Source organism: Lissotriton helveticus, chromosome 9, assembly GCF_964261635.1.
Source record: "Lissotriton helveticus chromosome 9, aLisHel1.1, whole genome shotgun sequence".
Taxonomy (NCBI): domain Eukaryota; kingdom Metazoa; phylum Chordata; class Amphibia; order Caudata; family Salamandridae; genus Lissotriton; species Lissotriton helveticus.
Window position 1 is genome coordinate 978,315,175 of NC_136070.1, and position 19,001 is coordinate 978,334,175.

The following is a 19,001-nucleotide window of genomic DNA, read 5'->3' on the forward strand; positions in this document are numbered from 1 at the left end:
GGTGGTGCTGCAAATCCAAGCTACATGCCTAAAGTTCCATCCGACTTTCATCTTAATGAACCAGTGATTTTAAAAACATTCTTTCCTAATCCACAAGCGAGAGCGGAGAAGGCCTTGCATTCCCTGGACATCAGGAGATGTCTTAAATTATATCTTCAACGAACTGCTATATTGCGCAAGACAGATCAGCTCTTTGTAGCATACGGAAGGATATGTCAAGGATACGCTGTATCTAAACAGATCATAGCCCGCTGGGTGGCCTCAGCAATCAGTCTCTGTCACCAGCAAGCAGGAAGGCCGTTGCAATCATTGCCAAGGGCACATTCTACGAGAGCGGTCTCCTCCTCAACAGCCCTTTTCGCTTGAGTGCATCCATCATATCTGCAGAGCGGCAACCTGGTCCAGCACGCATACCTTCACCAAGCACTATTGCTTGGATGCTGCCAGTGATGCAGATACTTCAGTGGGACAAGCAGTGCTTCGCAATCTTTTTAAATAAGGTGAGCCTCTGTTCTCCCCCCTCCTCTATGCTCTTCTAGACGCTTATGTTTCATGTGATAATTGTTTGCAAGGTGTACATATGCATTGGAATACAAAAAGCGTCTAGGAGCAGGATGTTGTGTACTGCTATTTACTCTGATTCAGGCATGTGAATCTATGAAAGACACCCCAATACTGGAGAAGAACAATAGTTAGTTACCTGTAATCTGTGGTTCTCCAGTATTGGTGTCTTTCATAGATTCACATGCACCCACCCACCTCCCCTCAGAGGCTTCTCAGCGTTACCGTAATCCAAGCGTGACAAGCTTAGTGCCGACACGACTGTACGCTTGGTGGAAAATGACAACAGGGTCGCAAGTTTCCGGAGTTGCATCATCAAGCCCACACAGCTCCCCACTACAGCAGACACCTGATTGTTTAGAGTCAACTTGGTGTCTAGCCTGATACCCAAGCTCTTCACAGCTGGCACCGGTGTCTGGGTAATGCCAAGCTCTTGTGGCCAAAAGAGACTGGACCAGGGGTTAGCTCCTGTTGTGAGGACAAGCACCTCTGTGTTATCGGGATTTAACTTAAGTGAATTAGAGGTCATCCAGTTCATAGTGAACCAGAGGATGTTCTGAACATTAAGCTGTGCCTGAGTGGAATTGTCAACTTGCACAATTAGTTGGGTGTCATCGGCATAATTGAACACCTGACAATCCAATTTTGCAAATGCTTCACCAGTAGCTGAAGGTAAATATTGAAAAGCAGGGGGGACAAGAGCCCTGCTGAATCCCACATGGCATGGCACATACCTAGATGTACATTCGCCTAGTTGGACCTTTTGAGACCGATCCTCCAAAAAGGAGGCAATCCATTGGAGCTCCGTCCCAGTAACTCCCAACTGCCGAACACGGGCCAACAGCTGCGCGTGGTTCGCCATGTCGAACGCGGCTGAGAGGTCTAATAGGATCAGTGCTATGGGGTTCTTCTTATCAGCTGCGAGCCTCAGTTCGTCCAGTACTGAGAGCATCCCCAACTGTTGTGGGCCCTAAATCCTGCTTGCCGTCTTGTAACAGCTGGTGTTCCTCCAAGAAGGATGAGAGAACTGTGATCACATGTTGCTCAAGTACTTTAACCAAAAATGGAAGTCTGGAGATGGGTCGGAAGTTCTTCAAGTTATTGATGTCCGCCTCTGCTTTCTTCAGCAGTGGAATCAGCATAGCTTCCTTGAATTTGTGTGCAACTTTCCCTGTTGCCAAGGACAGATTTAATAGGGACAGCACCTCAGGCCCGGCCGCAGGAAGGACCATTTTAAATACCCTAGGAGGGCAGGGATCTTCGGGTGACCCAGATTTTACTTAGGCCACAATATGGGCTAAACCATTTGAGTCAAGTGCAGGAAAGACTGAGAGAGCCGCCCTGAAAATGTGGTGTATCACCCACTGATAGAGGGCCGGGACTTACATCAGTGTTGCCTATTTCCATAATGATGTCTTTAATCTTAACTAGAAAGAAGTCCTATATCTTATCACAGTCATCCTGATTGGCGACTGTCCTCTGTTTTTTCTTTTGACTCAACTCCCTGAGACCATTAAAGGTCTCTTTCTGAGTGTCTGTGGCCTCCCTAATCTTCAGTTCGTAATACGTAGATTTTGCTGTGATAATTGATGCTTTGTAGAGGACTAGTTTTGCTTTGTATGTGTCTCTGGTCTTTTGGTCGTATAATTCCCGCCAATGCCTTTCACATTAACGAAGGGCCTGTTTTTCCCCTCTTAGTTCTTCCGTGTACCATGGGGCACCCTTCATTCTATTCATTATCCTTTCCCTACGGGCAGGAGCCACATTGTCAATGGCTGTCCTCAGCCAATATGCAAATTTCTCGTACTCCAAGTCCAGGTCACCGGACTGTGTCCCTGAGTGTACTGTCCTATTTAATGCTTCCCTCAGCTTGGCGTCCTCTATCTTGCGCCAATTCCGTACCTCTCTCCACACTGGAGGTAAGTGGTTAGGTCGGCTACACACAGGTATCTCAAAGCTGATCAGGTAATGATCTGACCAGCTACAGGGTCTACACTCTATTTGTAGCGTGGCTGGGGACGTAGTCCAAATGAGGTCTTAGGTATGACCCGTCTCATAAGTGGGGGTCTCCACAATTTGTTTCAGCCCCAGCATGGTCTTAGCTTCTAAAAACCTACTAGACACACAATCTCTTGGTATCAGATCCCAGTGGTAGTTGAAGTCCCCTATTACAAGAATCTGTTGGTATCTCGAACACAGATCACTAACCACTTTGTGGAACAGATCATTAAACAACGGGGTTGACCGAGGAGGGCGGTATACCACTAACACTATTAGTCAGGATGAATTGAGCCCGATCTTAATCCATAGTACCTCCGCACCATCTAGGCTCTCCTCAACTATTTTCTCAGTGGTAAGGGCCCTGCGGCTGAATACTGCAACTCTGATTGAAAGTCAGGGCATCATAGTCTGGGGGAAGGGAGGCCACTCTGTCAATACTATTGAATGAGCTACGTCTTACTCTCAATCCACAAAAGTGAGTCTTACATCCTTCAAAAACTGACGTTCCTGGGCGTAACGCTTGACACAACACTCAACAGTGCATCTCCCTCTGTCGGGAGACAACTAAAACTAATTTTCCTAAGTAGAACTAACACCAAAAAGAAAGCCTCTTTCAGTTTGCCGCCCTCTAGTTCCATTCTTTTGTCTAAGGATGTGTCCTCTAGAAGAGGAACTAGACAAACAGTGGCTGCAAGCAACAGAATCTTTCGACGAGCTACTCGCCATCACCCTGGCCATGGTCGGAACTATTTCATGGTAGACACAATAAGAAAATCTTTCAGTCAGTCTGTCCTCCCGGACCACACCGTCTCCTCTGGTCATTCCTATCGACGACTCCCTCAACGGCTAGGGATCATTCCTTCAGGACCTGCAAGTCAGTGGCAAGTGGCAGCAGTCGCATTGCCACCTTTACCTCAACTTGTTGGACCTCAAGGCAGTCTATCTTGCTTTACAAGCTTTACTTCCAAAAGTAGGGAACCCAGAGATTCTTGTCCGGAAGTACAATACAACCACGATGCACTGCATCAACAAGCCGGGCTTCACAAGATCCCGATTACTCTCTCAAGAAGTGCAGTGCATTTGGTAATGGGCAGGTCGGAACAAGGTGTCCCTAAGGGCAGAACATGTTCCCGGCAACCAGAACACTATAGAACACTATAGCAGACACACTAAGCAGACTACAATCATCTTGGCACAAATGGGAACTAGATCAGGCGAATCAACAATATTTTCCTTTAGTGGGGCCAGCCAAGTCTTGACCTATTTTTGACACTTCAGAACAAGAAATGCCAGTTCTTCGCAAGCTGGCATCACCATCAGGGATCGACGGGATGCATTTTCAACAGCATGGTCAGGCATCTTTGCCTACGTCTTTCCTCCAATTCCTCTCCTACCAAGGCTGCTCATGAAGACGAAGCCAGAGATCCTCATAGCCCCCTTCTGGCCACACCGGCACTGGTTTACAGAACTCCTACTATCACATTCTGTTAAAATCGATTCCATCTCTCTTAACGATGTCCCAGGGCCAAGTGTGGCAAACGTATCCCAAATTTCTGCATTTATCGGCCTGGCTCCTGTGCACAATGAGTTCACCCATCTGAACTGATCGTCGGAATGCAGGGAGATCTGTCTAGTGCCCGTGCAGACAGTACCAACAAGACCTATTGTCTTTACTGGAAGCATGTTTGCATGTGGTGCCACCAAGCTAACTTACATCAACTCTCTTCTCCTCAAGACATTCTCCCCCATCTCTTAGACTTGGCAAGATCTGGATTGGCTCACACCTCCATCAAGGTCCACTTGGCAGCTATCTCTCTTTAGGAGATCTACCTTGCCTTCCTTATCATTAACTAGAATTGTTAAACAATTCCTCAAGGGGCTGTTTTAGAGTTTCTCCACCAGTCAGACCTCCTCCTCTGCTCTGGCCGATTAGTATTGTCCTCTCACAGCTCATGAAGCACCCATTCGAACCTATTCATATAGCTGATCTAAAATTCATTTCTTGGAAGGTTGCTCTTCTTGTGGCATTAACATCAGGTAAGTGAGAAATTCAGAGCCTTACCATTCAGGAACATTCCCAACAATTTTGGGATAATAGAGTGGTTCTTCATATGAACCCTAAGTTAATTCCTAGGGTCCCTTCTGACTTTCTTTTAAATGAATCTGACATTTTTTCCAGCTCCTGCGTCGCCGGCAGAGAGAGCTCTTTATTCATTGGATATCAAGAGATATTCTATTTACAAAAGACTAAGGGTTTTTGCAGGACTAATCAACTCTTTGTGGCCTACAGCACGCCACGGATGGGTTTTCCTCTTTCCAGACAGAGTGTTGCTCGTTGGATATCCAGCGCCATTAACTATTGCCATTAAGCAGCAGGAAAGCTGTTACAGACATCACTGTAACTCAAGCAGAACTGTTTCAGCCTCAACAGCTCTGTTTGCTGGTGTGTCCATTTAGGACATCTGCCGTAGAACTACTTGGAAGACCACGCACTCCTCTACCAGGCATTACTGCTTGGATTTTGCAGTTTGCAACGACACAGCAGAGGGTCAAGCAGTACTGTGGCATCTTTTCCACTGACAGTGAACTTTTTCTTTCTCCCTTCCTTCCTTTTTTCTGTTAAGCAAATGTTTTCTTTTATTCTATGCCAGTTCATATATAAATGTGTGTGTGTGTGTGTGTGTATATGTATATATATATATATATATGTATATATATATATATATATATATATATATATATATATATATATATATAGACATAGCTTCGTATCTTTTTGTTTAGCACTATGAATGTAATATGTTTAATGGTTCCTGGTCTAGATTAAAAAAAAAAGAGTAATGCCAGAATAAACAGAAACTGCTATTTAATCTGATTCAAGCATGGGAATCTATGAAAGTTCCCTTACTGGAGTAATAACAAAGTTACTTATCTGTAACTCTAGTTCTCCAGTATTGGAATCTTTCATAGATACACATGGGACCCACCCTGCTCCCCTGAGAAACTCACCTTTCGCTTTCTTTTTCTTGTGGTGTATCTCCAACACTCGTGCTTCAAAAATCGAAGAGACTGGAGCTTCCCACAGGAGTGTTGTAGAGTGCAGGGCAGCCTGATTGGTTCAAACTTATGTTTGGTCTCTATTTTAACAATGACTGATATTTTACAAAACTAAAGGTCCTAGGGCCTTTCTAGTCTGTTTAACTTTGCATTGATATTATAATGTACCGGGGACTTCCATCTCGATGATGGGTAATGATTCAAGCATGTCATGAATGATGTATTGTGTGAGGTCATAAGCAGTGCATTGTTATGGTGTAAATTATAGTTAGCTCAGGTACCCATAAGCATTGAATTTCACTGGTTTTGTACAAGTGAAATATGAGTAACTATCATTTCCCTGTAACCTTTGTTTTTTTAGTAAATTTCTTAGTTTTTTAAAATTCTATTTCCTAACTATAACATCCTTCTAACCAGTGTTTTTTTTTTAATGAATTTCAACAGATTTTAAATTGTATTTTCTGACTATAACCTGTAACCTTTCCGAGTGTGTGTGAGTGGCTGTATGGGTCTCTGAGTGAGTGTGTGAATGGGTTTGTAGGGGTGTGAGTGGCTTTATGGGTTTGTGAATGAGTGTGTGGGTGACTATGGGTGTGTACATGGGTTTGTAGGGGTGTGAGTGGCTTTAAGGGTTTGTGAATGAGTGTGTGGGTGACTATGGGTGTGTACTTGGGTGTAGGAGTGCCTGTAGATCTGTGAGTGGGTGCGTGAGTGTTTGAGTCGGTTTGTGAGTGGGTACGTGGTACAAATAGTAGCAGGCACACGGGAGCAGGTCCCCGTTCCATCTCCCCCTGTGACGGTCCTCCTGTTCTAGCTTGCCTGCAATCTGCTACCCTCTGCTGCCTTTGTGCCTCCTCTGCTCGTTTTCAGCTTGTTTTTCTGCCTCTTCTTTGCTCGCTCCTGCCCTCGATTTTGCCTCTTTGTGCTCATTCTGCACGTTATTTTGCCTCTTTCTGCTCGCTCCTCACCTTTTTTCTACCTCTTGCTGCTCATTTCTGACCTCTATTTAGCCTCTTTCTGCTCCCTTCTCGTGGGAGAGGTGTGGCGCCGCGGCCAGGGCGACTGACGCTGGAATCTGGGGACCACGGTTCGATCCCCGGCGGCAGGTTAGCCCAGCACCATGTGACTCTGGGCAATAGCTCGCTTAATCTTCCCGACGGCCCCCAGCGCCTAGAGACCCTTACGGGTGATTGTGCGCTTTACAAATGTGGACTTTACTTCTGACATTTATTATGCATCTTTATGCACGTTTCGGACCTTTATTTTGCCTCTTTCAGCTAGTTTCTCACTTTGTTATGCCTCTTGCTGCTGGTTTCTGACCTCTATTGCCTCTTTTTGCTCATTTCTCACCTTAATTTTGCCTCTCTCTGCCTAATTCTCACCTTTATTCTGCCTCTTTCTGCTTGTTGCTGACCTTTATTATGCCTCTTTCATCTCCCGTCTAGCCTTTATTCTGCCTCTTGCAGCTCCTTTCTGACCTCTATTTTGCCTCTTTCTGCTTATTGCTGACCTTTATTTTGCCTCTTTTTGCTCTTTTTCCCTGGAACCACGGGGATGACTCAAGGCCCCTGTGGTCCCAGCCGGCTCCCTGCCTCCTGCTGGAGTTGGCCTTTCTATTGCATACAGGAAGCTGCTGGAAATGCAGCTCTCTGTGTGCAAGAACAATAGTTTCACCTTTCGGGCCGGGGAAAGAGATGAAACCTCCGCTTCCAGCTGGCGGGAGCACTTTGACAACTCCCGCCCACTGGAAATGGAGTGTTTGCTTTGGCTTGGCGGTAGCTGTCATGCCCCAGGACATAGCAGGAGGCGGCCTTGGGGGATGGAGGTCCCCAGGGCCATTTGTGGTCCTCCTTTGTTTTCCCAGGCTGGCCGTAGGAAGGTGGTGGTCCACAGGGCTGCATATGGCCTGGAAGGAGGGCCACACGTCCCCCCTCTCCCACATATTATGTATTTGCTGACCCCAGAGAGGTGGAGGTCCTCAGATGCAGGGGGGTCCGCCTTGCCCCCGCTATTTTTTTAAGTAAAGCCTCTGGAAGGTGGTGGTCGCCGGGTCTCTAAAGAGCCCATGAAGGGGGCCTGTGCAGCTCCCCTCCAATATGTAAATTAAGACCCGGTAGGTTGTGATCCCCGGGGTCTCTAACAATGGGGGGGGGGGGGGGGGACAGACAGTCTGCATCCTTCTAATTTTTTATGAAATCGCCGCATGTCCCCAGGACCTAACCCATCGGGCCCTTTTCAAAACAAGCACTGGAGCCCGCGCTTGTTTTTTTTCCATTAGTATTCTTGCTGCAAATTTCTCGAATTTGCAGCTATTTAAAAATAAAAATGCTTTGTTTGCCATGCCGAGGGAGCGAGGTTAGGTATTCGTACCCTGGTTTCTTTTTTTTTTTTTGGTTGTGGTTGAAGTGTTGGCAGCCAGTCAGAGCTCTGCATTTCCCTGCTCAAGCTTGTTATTATTCAGACCCTCCAGCATTTCGCGATTCGCGAAAAAATCCCGAAATCGGCAGATTAGCACAATGGCCACGATATTTGCTGATTTGGCCGCTAAAAAGCGCCTCCTTGAAGAAAGGAAATAATGAAGGCTTCTTATTGGTTGCAATGCGGCGCACACGTCACTAGGTGTCGCCGTGCAGCTGTAAAATAGATGCTTCCTAATGGGCTGAATTCCATTGCTAACTTTAACAAATCTTCTCTGTCTTCAACTAGGGTGATGACGGTCTAACCTCCACTCCACCCTCCAGCAGTGCTTCTGCTGACTCGATGGGAGCACTTTTGTCAAAAATCTAATGCTCGGCAGACTGACTTGTTATTGTGTTACACACAGCTTATTTTTGCTTCAGGAAAACAAAACCTGCAAGTGGGGGGGTCCAGAGAACAACAAAATCAGAGAGTTTCCTCCCGGCAAGTTGAACCTATTATTGAGTTTTCACCCTGTGGCTGCCAAGCTGTGCTCGCTATCCCCACGCAGGAAATATCAGAAGGTTCTACTTAATTAGAAAAGGCTTTCCAATATTCTTAGAAAGCCACTCCATAGTGAATTTTCCACCAGCCAAAGCTTTCTAAAAGCAAGGCAATCTGAGGTTCTGCCATCAGAAACCACCTGTTTTGAGGCACAGCTTGGCCCCGAAGATGCTGGCCACTATATTACTAATATCTGAAGGCCATTTACTTCCACTTTACCCCGAGGCAATAACTGGGTGATACCCCGATACACAGCTGTGGGAACTGTAGTTTTTCCATTTGGAGCATTGATTCAGGCCTTGCAGTGACAAGATGCTCATTGCTTAACCTCATTTGGACAGTGACTTGTTATGTTTGACCACCCGCATCTAATCCAATGGAACTGATGTGGATGGCAATTGAGTGCTCTCAGCTGATTTCCTCTGAGGGTGCCACAGTGCATCCACCCCTCCTCTCAGTGCCAGCACTCTGAAAGCGTTGGTCTCAGCACAATACAAGTGTTACCGGACGACTCCTTTAGATAGTGGTGAGGGAAATTAGGAGGTGGTGCGGCATGGTGAGCACTGTAGGAGATGGATGAGAAACTGTGGCTCAGCCCCCTCCCCCCACCAGTTTATATCGCTGTGCCTTTTTGGCTCTGCCCACTTACCTGTTGTGTCAAGACTGAGACTACCAAAGACTGTTTTAGAATCCTCCTCAAAACTGAAACTCTTCTCCCGTTTTAATTATGTGTGTACGTGTTCCAGCGCGCAGAGGGGTGTAGGTTAATAACAAAAAATAAAGGGCTTTCTAAACGTGAAATTGGTGCCAGCAGGTTGGCAGCAACTCTGTTTATCTACTAATAAATGCACAGGAATAATTTAAACAGGCAAAGATAAAAAAATAAATAGCCTTTTATGTATAACCATGTGTTTATTGGAATGGCTTTAATAAATATGCACTTCAAATTAACAGAGAATAAAAAAACACTAAAGGGTAGGATCGAGTAAAAATATATATTCTGACAGCCACTCTGTTCATAATTTACCCAGCACATGGGAAAAGCAAACTGAGGTGCATCGATATCTGCATATTGCAATAATTCTCTGCATTTTTCTGTTGATTTTTGTATTGTGAGCTCAGAGCCTGGTTTTCTGTTCCAAGTTTTGTTTATGTATGCCAACATGGGCTTGGCTAGCATTGGTACAAAAGGTGCTGTGGCACTGGGCCCCAAAGCTCTGAGGGCCCACTGAGTCTTGACAATACTGCGTTTTACTACTCCAACAACAGTCAAATGAGCTATTTCCTTTGCTTGCACCAGGGCCCATGGCCTCCTTACTACACAAGTGTATGCAAGCAAGGATGGATATGTGCGTTCCTGAATGGATGGATTTCATGATCGTCACGGTGTCTTCTCTGGTGAGAGTTTCACCATGTAGTGGTCTTGGTTGGTGATGGGCAGGCTGGTGATGAAATCGCTAGGGCTTAGTTGGTGTGTGGATTTGCTGTATGCTTGTGATTTTGTGGTTGAATAAGTTTGATAGGTTGTTCCCAGAGTTCTTGGGAGGGTGTGGTGCTGTTGACGTAGGCCGATGGTGTGGGGAAGTCCTTGATGATGGAGAAGATCTCCTTGCAGCTGTTGGTGCTCCCTTCGATGCATACTCTTTTTTTGGTGTCTCTCAATTGCTGGTAGTAGTGTCTTAGTGCAGCTTTGTAGGTGGTTGTGTAGGTGGTTTTGTAGGTGGCTCTCCATTTCCTTTCTAGCTGTTTGCAGGATCTTTTGGCGTTTCAAAGGTCCTCTGCGTAAAAGCTGGCATGCTTTTTGGTTCTTCTTTGCCTGTTGTGTTTGACGGGTGCAATGGGAGTCTCCACAGTGTTTGACCCAGTTATTGAAGTTGGTGATATCTTTGAGGTAATCCATGGGGTTTTGGTTGACCTGTACTGAGGATATTAGCCAATCTGCTTCTAAGGCTGCATTGGTGGTCATATTGACCTTTGGTGTGTTGATTTGGAAGTGGATGATGCAGTGATCAGTCCATATGAATTGTGATGTGGAGTTATACTTGATGCTGTAATTTGTGGTGAAGATGGGGTCCAGTATGTGTCCTGCAATGTGTGTTGGTTCGGTTACTAGTTCGGTTAGTCCAATATTGTTGACCCTTCAAGGAGTGTTGTGAAGCAGGGGTCGGTTCTATCTTCTAGGTGAAAGTTGAGGTCACTGAGGAGTATCATATGAAGGCTCTGGAGGCGATTGTAAGCGGGAGTAATGAAGTCTGTGATGAGGCTGGTGAAGGAAACTCGTGGTCCGGGTGGTCGGTAGACAAGGATTCCATTTAGGGTTAAGTTTTAGGAGATTTGTAGATTAAAGTGCAGGTGAGTCCATGAGTGGGGTGGTGCTTTCCATGGACGTTGAGCACTTGATGGAGCCTTTGAAGAAGTTATTAATATGCTCTACCATTTTTTAAAGGTGAAGATTGCACCTGATAATGTACATTTACACACATTGGTGAAATAACCAGTAAGCAGGAGGTGACCTCCCAATGCAGTCTGTCTCACTTATTTGGATCAGCCACTACGATCCTGTGCCCTAGGGTGCCTGAGGAAGAGGTGTCCTGCCTCACAGATCCCCCCCAGCAGGGGTACGTACATGGGCACTAAAACATCCCAAGGAGAAATCCAGCTCCCTCCCACGAGTTTAGGAATGGAGCTGTGCTTCCCTAGAGCTGCAGACACTTTAAACATGCCTATTGCAAAGTGGAATATTCTGCTGAAACAGTTTCCATTGATTTCAGACTGAAAATGAATGGTTATGAGTAAAATAAAGTGCCACAAAAATGCTGCAAAATTTACATATTTGTGCCGCTAAATTTACATATTTGTGCCACTAAATTTGCTAATATATGCCGCAATATCCTGGGGGGTCTTATTATTGGAGCATTAGCTGCGATCTTAGATATCCTTATTTGCTTTTCCTTAAGTTTCTCAGCAACTGTTGAACGGATTTACACCGGATACCTGAGAGCGATCTGTGAACCAACATCTACCTTCCTGCCAAATTTGGTGTAATTCTGTCCAGTGCTTCAAGCTATAGTCATGTTCAAAGCTCCTATGGGAATTAACATGGGAAACGCACATTTTGTTAGCCCCGCCCCCGCTTGACGGATCACCCCAAAGTTTTGCATGCGCAACAAGAATCGCTTTAAAAAAAATGTGTGAAGATTTGTCAAACTGCTCCAAAGATAGATATCAGTATTGGAGCGCTTACATAGTACCAGTTTCGTTACATGAGGACACATTCATTTTTGTTGTCCTGGCACCCCCTGGGGTGCCGCGAACCCTACTCAGGGGGTCTACGATTGTTTAGAAAATTAAATAATATTAAAAGATTAATAAAGTGCATTTAAATAAAGTTACAGGTTAAAAATTAGTTTGATATCCTCCAATTGATTTGCGGGACAGTGCAAGTGTATCAAACATAATATAATAAGGACAGTGGTTTCCCTTAATAGACATTAAATTATATATTTTTTATGTTTGTAAATTAAATGAAATGTTTAATCATTTATGTATTGTTTTGTGGTTCAAATCATCAAAATTGCTTAGACCGGGGTCCCCGGCTTAAAGTAATAACTAAATGGGGGTCCCGGGTTTCCAATAATTTGTCAGGGTGGGTCCCCGTATTCCAGTAGTGATTACGTGGGAGTCCACAGAAGTCAAAAGGTTAGGAACCACTGCACTAGGGCACACATTACTTTTTTAAAAATGGGCTAATATTGCCTTCCTTTGTCAACATCTCCATAGCAAACATTTGTAAGATGACTACATGGTCAACCCCACAACAGTTACAAAGCTTTACTGTTTGCATATATTTGCCTACCACCAAGGGTTGGCTGGCTAAGCAGTACGAAGCACATTATTCCACAAGTCTGCTTCATCCATTTGTTAACCCACCGTGGCTGAAAGAAAACTGCTAGTCAGTCTATGCGAAGCTTCGGTATCTACACCTACACATGCTACGAAAGGAAAGGGCTACTTACCCTGTAAGTATCTGTTGTAGTGTATAATGCTGTAGATTCACATACACTCAGTCTCCACCTTAGATGGGCATGTAATGAAGCAGATCATTTACTTTTTTGCCTTTATTATACATTGCAACAGTGCAATATATATCCTTTTGTTAACTGAAGCCATACACCATCTGTGCAAAAAACAATTTACCATGGAGTTGATGCCAATGTGCAATGTACGTTGAGAGGAGTCACCACAATGCATCTTGTGTCTCGAGCACATTCTTTAAAAGAAAAGAAAAAAAATATGCTTCCAAACTTTCAAGGCCAACACTATATTGCAGGATTATGCTAAGCATATGGATCTACAGCGCTAAACGCTACAAACGGATGCTTAAAGGGTAGGTAGCATTACTCATGTTCAAACTCACACTCATACATGCTGCAAATTGTGCCTATTATTGCCCACATTACAGAAATGGGTTCCCTTTCCCATATATGGTCTGCAGGCTTGGGTAACCTCAATGCACCAGAGAAAAAGAAATCCCCAGAGGCAAAGAAATGTTGGCCTACAATAAAACTGCCTGTATTCCTTCTATGTAATTCATATGTGACTAATTCTATGTATTTAAACTGATGCCGGCAGGTTGGTGTGTAGTGGGCGGGGGTTTGAGGGGGTGGAGTTAAGGTGGATATAGGGGAAGTGAAGCATGTACTTTTAGTGGCTGAATTTAATTGCACAATGTGGAACCAGAAAACCTGGCATAAAATGTTGCTCCCCTGCTTGACGAAATTGTGTCACCCTTATCAATTGTTTTATTTAATTTTTTCACCTTTTTTTCATTATCACATACAAGAGGACCTCACAATACATGACTTCACGATTTGTTGTACAAAAAACCTTTCCTTTGTTTGATTTAATAAACTATAATGTTCATGTATAATAGCACATAACAACCGACTTGCCTCTTTGTTAACTATTGGCATTGTTGTCAGGGTGAGAAGGGAAGTGTAAATGTTTTTAAATTCATCCTTGAAAACTATCACTTTTAACCGAATACTTATCAATGCACTGATATATTCTGATTTACTAATGTGAAACGGTTCTGCATGTTAATAAAATACACTTTTTGAATTTTGAAGAGACTTTATCATATTTTTACACGTTTGCTGCAAGATGTCTTTATAAATTAATGGGTTCTGAAAGTTAAGTGGTGCAGGACACCCTAGTTACTTCCTTCCTTTAACTGCAATTAACATTTAGGTAAACACTTGCACGTTTATATAACATATTTTAATGTTAGTGCTGAGTCGACTGAACAGCAACCCAATGCTACTGTTGAGTAGGTGGCTGCAAATAAAGAGCAGGAGGGCGGCCCCCGAGGTGTACTTTATCACTGTTCTAGAGTAATTCCCAAATCTTCGCAGATAGTTACATATTCTGCTTATGCTCCAAACCATTAATGTATCTCCTTATTGTCCTGTCTTTATCCACAGGTTTCGTCCCATCTCTGTTTTCAGGGAAGCAAATGAGGATGAGAGTGGTTTCACATGCTGTGCATTCTCAGCTAGAGAGCGTTTCCTCATGCTTGGTACCTGCACTGGGCAGCTAAAGCTGTACAATGTTTTCAATGGGCAAGAAGAGGCCAGTTACAACTGCCACAATTCTGCAATAACACACCTAGAGCCATCCCGGGTAAGGAAATAGTTTGCAACATTCCACTGTCAAAACATTGTCCCTGCATGTATTAAACTATACAAGGACAAGCTGAAAGTGGGGTTTTATCATCAAAACATCAGGGTATAACAAAATGTAGGCAACCTATTTAATGTCAAGGGTATTTGAAGATGTCTCACCTTGATCTCCATTGTCATGGGCAAGTAGTTGTCTTAACTGACTCAATGTTTCCTCTGCCTTGGACATGACCTAATTAGTCAATATTAGAGGTTTCAATTGATGTTTTCAATTAATTATTTACTGCATCCAACTGGTTAGAAATGGTCACAATTTACTTTTGAAATACCTTTTGCAGAGTATTTAACAACCCCACAATCCCATTTGTGTTCTTTCCTTTCTGGGCTATGAGGACATCTGCAGTTTCTTCCCTCACAGAAAACCATTTAATATTCTTTCTTACATCATTGCTCTATGGGGAAGTGGAATGAGAGCTCCTCTTTCTTTAATGTTTCTCCATTTAACTCTTAAGTAAAGTGATCCATATTGAGAGAGCAAGACCTCTGACCTCCTGGTCAGAGTAACTGTCCTCCCCTTGCACAGTTCCACCGTTAGGACCCAGGTAGGTGTTGAAGGCCCTCCACAACCCGCAGGCTCCTGCCTGCACCTCATCCCTGGTGGTCTAGTGGAAGAGCCTGCTCTTTTGCTAGTGCGCTCTGTGGGTGTCCGCCTTTTCTGTCATTTTCTGTTGTGCCTTTCTGTTTGCCTTTCTCTTCTGGCTTTTTCTTTCTGTCTTTAATTCTTATTTCTCTCTTTTTGCACCTCTTCCCTGTTTTTTTGCCACTGCTGCTGCCCCCATGGCCCCTCCCCCAAGCGTGTTCCCGCCTCCCAGCTGCTCACCCTCCCCCGACCCCTACTTCATGTCAGCCGCTGCAGTGCTGCAGGCTCGCCTAAGGCAAGCCCTTCTGCGCCCAGCGTCAAGGACCCTGGGCCCTCAACCCCTCGCCTCTACGACCCCAGCAATCTCCATGCACTCAACCCAGGAAGCGACAACAACTCTGAAACAAACTCCCCCCGCATCAAACGAAGCTTGACACTGCACCAATTCAGAAAGGACAGCAAGACCATGCTCTTCAAATGACTTATGGAGCTTCTCGTAACGCCTCCCCCGCGCCTTTAGACCCTCTTGGTTCAGTAGCACGCTTCAAAAACCCTGATTGATTGTTCTTTAAATCTCCCTCAGCTTAACAAAGTGGTAACGTTTCCAAAACCCTTGCTTACACTAGACCTGTCAACGCAATCTGCTCATATGTTTATTCCTGCAAGCTTTTCAGGGGTTGTCCTGTAAATCTTAATGGCATGTATTCCTGTTGGAGTACATGTTTTTCTTTTCTTTACAAACATGTATTTATATGCAGAAAAATTTAAAGAAATATATCTGAAAGAGACTATTAGTTATGGATTTCTCACCTTAGAATTACTCCCAGGCGTCAGACTGGATCCGGAATTTTTTTTCTTCAGCAGTACTCCTGCGGGTCAGTAGGGAGCGTCGGTCAACTCTACTTTTGTCGTCGGCGTTGTGGCCGCCGGAATGATGTCGCGGTACCTACTTAGACGCCACCCCTACACACTGACATCAGTTCTTTCTTTTTCCACGCCAGCCAGCGCAGATCCTGAGAGAGCGGTACCTCAAGTCACTTTTTGACTTTCTTTTTGTGACTTTTTGTCAACAGTTTTTTTGAGTCACCACAACTCCTGGTGCACAGGGATGTCATCTCGGCGGACCGGCTTCAGGCCTTGTGCTCCTGCCATAAGATGATGTTGGTGACGGACCCCCATCCTGTGTGCCTCTGGTGTCTGGAGCGCGACCACGACCTGAAGTCCAGCTCCGACTGCCAGGCCATGGCCCCGAAGTCTTTGTCGGAGCGGTCCCAAAAGCTTCTGGAGGCCTGGCAGTCGGCTCCGCGCTGCTCGAGGTCCTGGTCGAGAGGGAGGTCGCGGAGCCATCACCACCACTCTTCGTCTTCGGGTAAGTCGAAGCACAAAAAGAAGGCGAAGAAGCATTGTCGCTCTTCGCTTTCTCCCCGTCCCTCGGAAGATAGTCGCCGGATCGGCTCCGAGGCTCCCTCCCTTTCCCGGAGCTAGGGCGACACCTGCCCAACTTCGTAGCTTTTACGAAGCCCTCCACTCCATCTTTGGGCAGCCCGACTCCGCCACCACGCCTTCGGACTCTGCTGGGGGTTCTAGGCCTTCGATGCAGGCGGCTTCGGCTCCGGTCGACCCTACGACACTTACCCCAACGCTAAATCCATTGGCCATACCTCTGCCCCCTTCGACGCTGGTTGTGTCCCTAACCTACGTCGACCCCAGCCTCCCCCTCGATATGAACACAAAGCTGGCTCGGCATCGACCAACGTCTGTACCAGCGTCGACCGGTACTTTTTTACCCCTGTTCTCCCCTGGTGTTCCCTATCACCCTGAGTGGTTACCTTAGGAGGGTGAGGAGGACTGGGAGGGGAATGTGGACCCTCTGGGAGACCAATTAGAAGAACCGGACTGGAGAGAGGAGTTGGGTGAGGCCAGTGGTTTGTTCACCTCACCAGACCTTGGCATGCTGTCTCCCCCTACTGTGGCTACGGAGGAGGGAGCATCATGCGCAGTGGTGTTGCATAGGCAGCTGAGGCCTTAAACCTTGAGCTTCTAACGGTGGCGGTGAGGACTAACCTCCTGACTGAGGTGCTTCAACCAGCAGCAGCCTCTTCGAAGCCCTTGCTGCCGTTCAATGAGGCCATCACGGACATCCTTTTGGGCACTTGGTCCAAGCCCAACACAGGGGCTCCTGTCGATAGGATGATTGCCCGACACCACCGCCCGGCTCTGGGTGACCCAATTTTCCTCTGCCAGCACCCCACCCTGAGAGCTTGGTGGTCCAAGCCTCAACTTCCAATGCCTGGAGGAGGCCCAGGCCGTGCTATCTCGTGCAGCTGCCGAAGGGAGAGATGCAGAAAAATTCACCATACGATGTGTTCTGGACACCGCCGACTCGCTGAGCAGGACGATTTCAATATCAGTAGCCCTGAGACGCTACGCCTGGCTTAGGTCCACTGGCTTTTCCGGTGATGTCCAAGCTACACTCTTGGACATCCTCTTTGATGGCTGTCGCTCCTCCGATTAGACTGCCCCTTCGGGAGGATCTTCCGTCACAGCAGCTGGGGACAGTCCTCCACCCGAACCTGTCCAGCCTCCACCTCCTTGTGTGGAGATTAAGCGGCGACAGTTGACAGCTTTCGACCTTCCTCCCGAAGTCTGTAATGTTATCTTGGCGGCAAGTCGACCCTCCACTAAAACGGTATACAACTGTAGATGGAACAATTTGTGGCATGGTGCGCAGCAAAGGCTGTGAATCCCATTTCTGCCCCCCTTTCAGAGGTTCTTCTCTTCATTCTTTTTTTGGCCCAGCAGGGCTCTGCTGGGCACTCTTAAAGGCTATCTTTCAGCCATTTCGGCCTTTCTTCGGCTTCCTGATCAGCCTTCTCTTTTCAAATCCCCTGTTGTAAATCGCTTCCTTAAGGGCATTACTCACTTGTTTCCTCCCATTTCTTTCATAATGCCCCAGTGGGACTTGAAACTGGTTCTGACCTACCTTATGTGTGCTCCTTTCAAGCCGCTACAGAACTGTCCTCTCAGACTTCTGACACTTAAAGCTGCCTTTTTGGTTGCCATCACCGCTGCTCGCAGGGTGAGTGAGCTTCAGGCTCTTTCTTCCAAACCTCTTTTCCTGGCTGTTCATCAGGACAAAGTTGTCCTTCACACTAGGCCTTCTTTCCTTCTCAAAGTGGTTAACTTTTTCCACACAGGACAGACCATCACTTTACCCACCTTCTTCCCTCCACCGCATCCTTCGTAAGAGGAGAAGAGGCTCCATCGTCTGGATCCAAAATGTGCGCCTTCATTCTATCTGGATCTCACAAAGCAATTCTGGGTGGATGACCAGCTCTTTCTTGACTATATGGGTGCCATGAAAGGTCGGGCCGTGCGAAAGCGGACCATCTCTCGATGGGTCGTTCTTTGCATCAAAATCTGTAATTCCTTGGTAAAGAAGGAACCTCCAGTGGGGCTGCGCGCCCAGTTCACTAAGGCGATGGCAGCCACTATTGCTTTGGGACGTGGAGTCCCTGTTCATGACATCTGCCAGGCAGCCACGTCTGCTTCATTGCACATGTTCACCAAACATTACTGCCTGGACAGCCAAGTCAGGAGAGACGGCTTCTTTGGCCAGGACTTTCTGGTGTGAACTTAGCTCACAGACCCACCTCCGGGGTTGGTATTGCTGGGGTATCTATTCTAAGGTGAGGAATCCGTAACTAATAGTCTCTTTCAGATTAACAAGTTACTTACCTTCGGTAACGATATATCTGTAAGAGACATATATTAGTTATGGATTCCTCCCCGCCCCACCCATCCTCCCCATTCTGCAAAATGACTACTAGGGTAAGGGACTCCCTTTCAGGGCCCTAGTTTTTGTGCACCAGTCATCAGTGTCTTGCATGGCTCTGCGCTACTGGTTTGGAATCTCCTTTAAAGAACTGACATCAGCGTGCAGTGACGGCGTCCAAATAGATACAGCAACATCATTCCGGCGACCACGACGCCAACGATGAACGCGGAGTCGACCGACGCCACCGACCAACGCAAAGGGGTACTGTTGAAGATGAAATTCTCCCGATGCAGTTTAACGCCTAGGGGGTAATTCTAAGGTG

The 19,001-nt window shown here is 46.1% G+C and overlaps 1 protein-coding gene across 7 annotated transcripts in view; it reads left to right on the forward strand.

Annotated features, from left to right (window-relative positions):
- The window catches only part of DCAF1 (DDB1 and CUL4 associated factor 1), a 928,365-nt gene that overhangs the window by 559,294 nt on the left and 350,070 nt on the right, over positions 1–19,001 (forward strand). For all 7 annotated transcript variants that reach the window (XM_078661275.1, XM_078661278.1, XM_078661277.1 and 4 more), the window contains one exon: positions 14,064–14,262. In XM_078661275.1, coding sequence (XP_078517401.1) covers positions 14,064–14,262 — 199 coding nt within the window. The remainder of the gene's footprint in view (positions 1–14,063; positions 14,263–19,001) is intronic.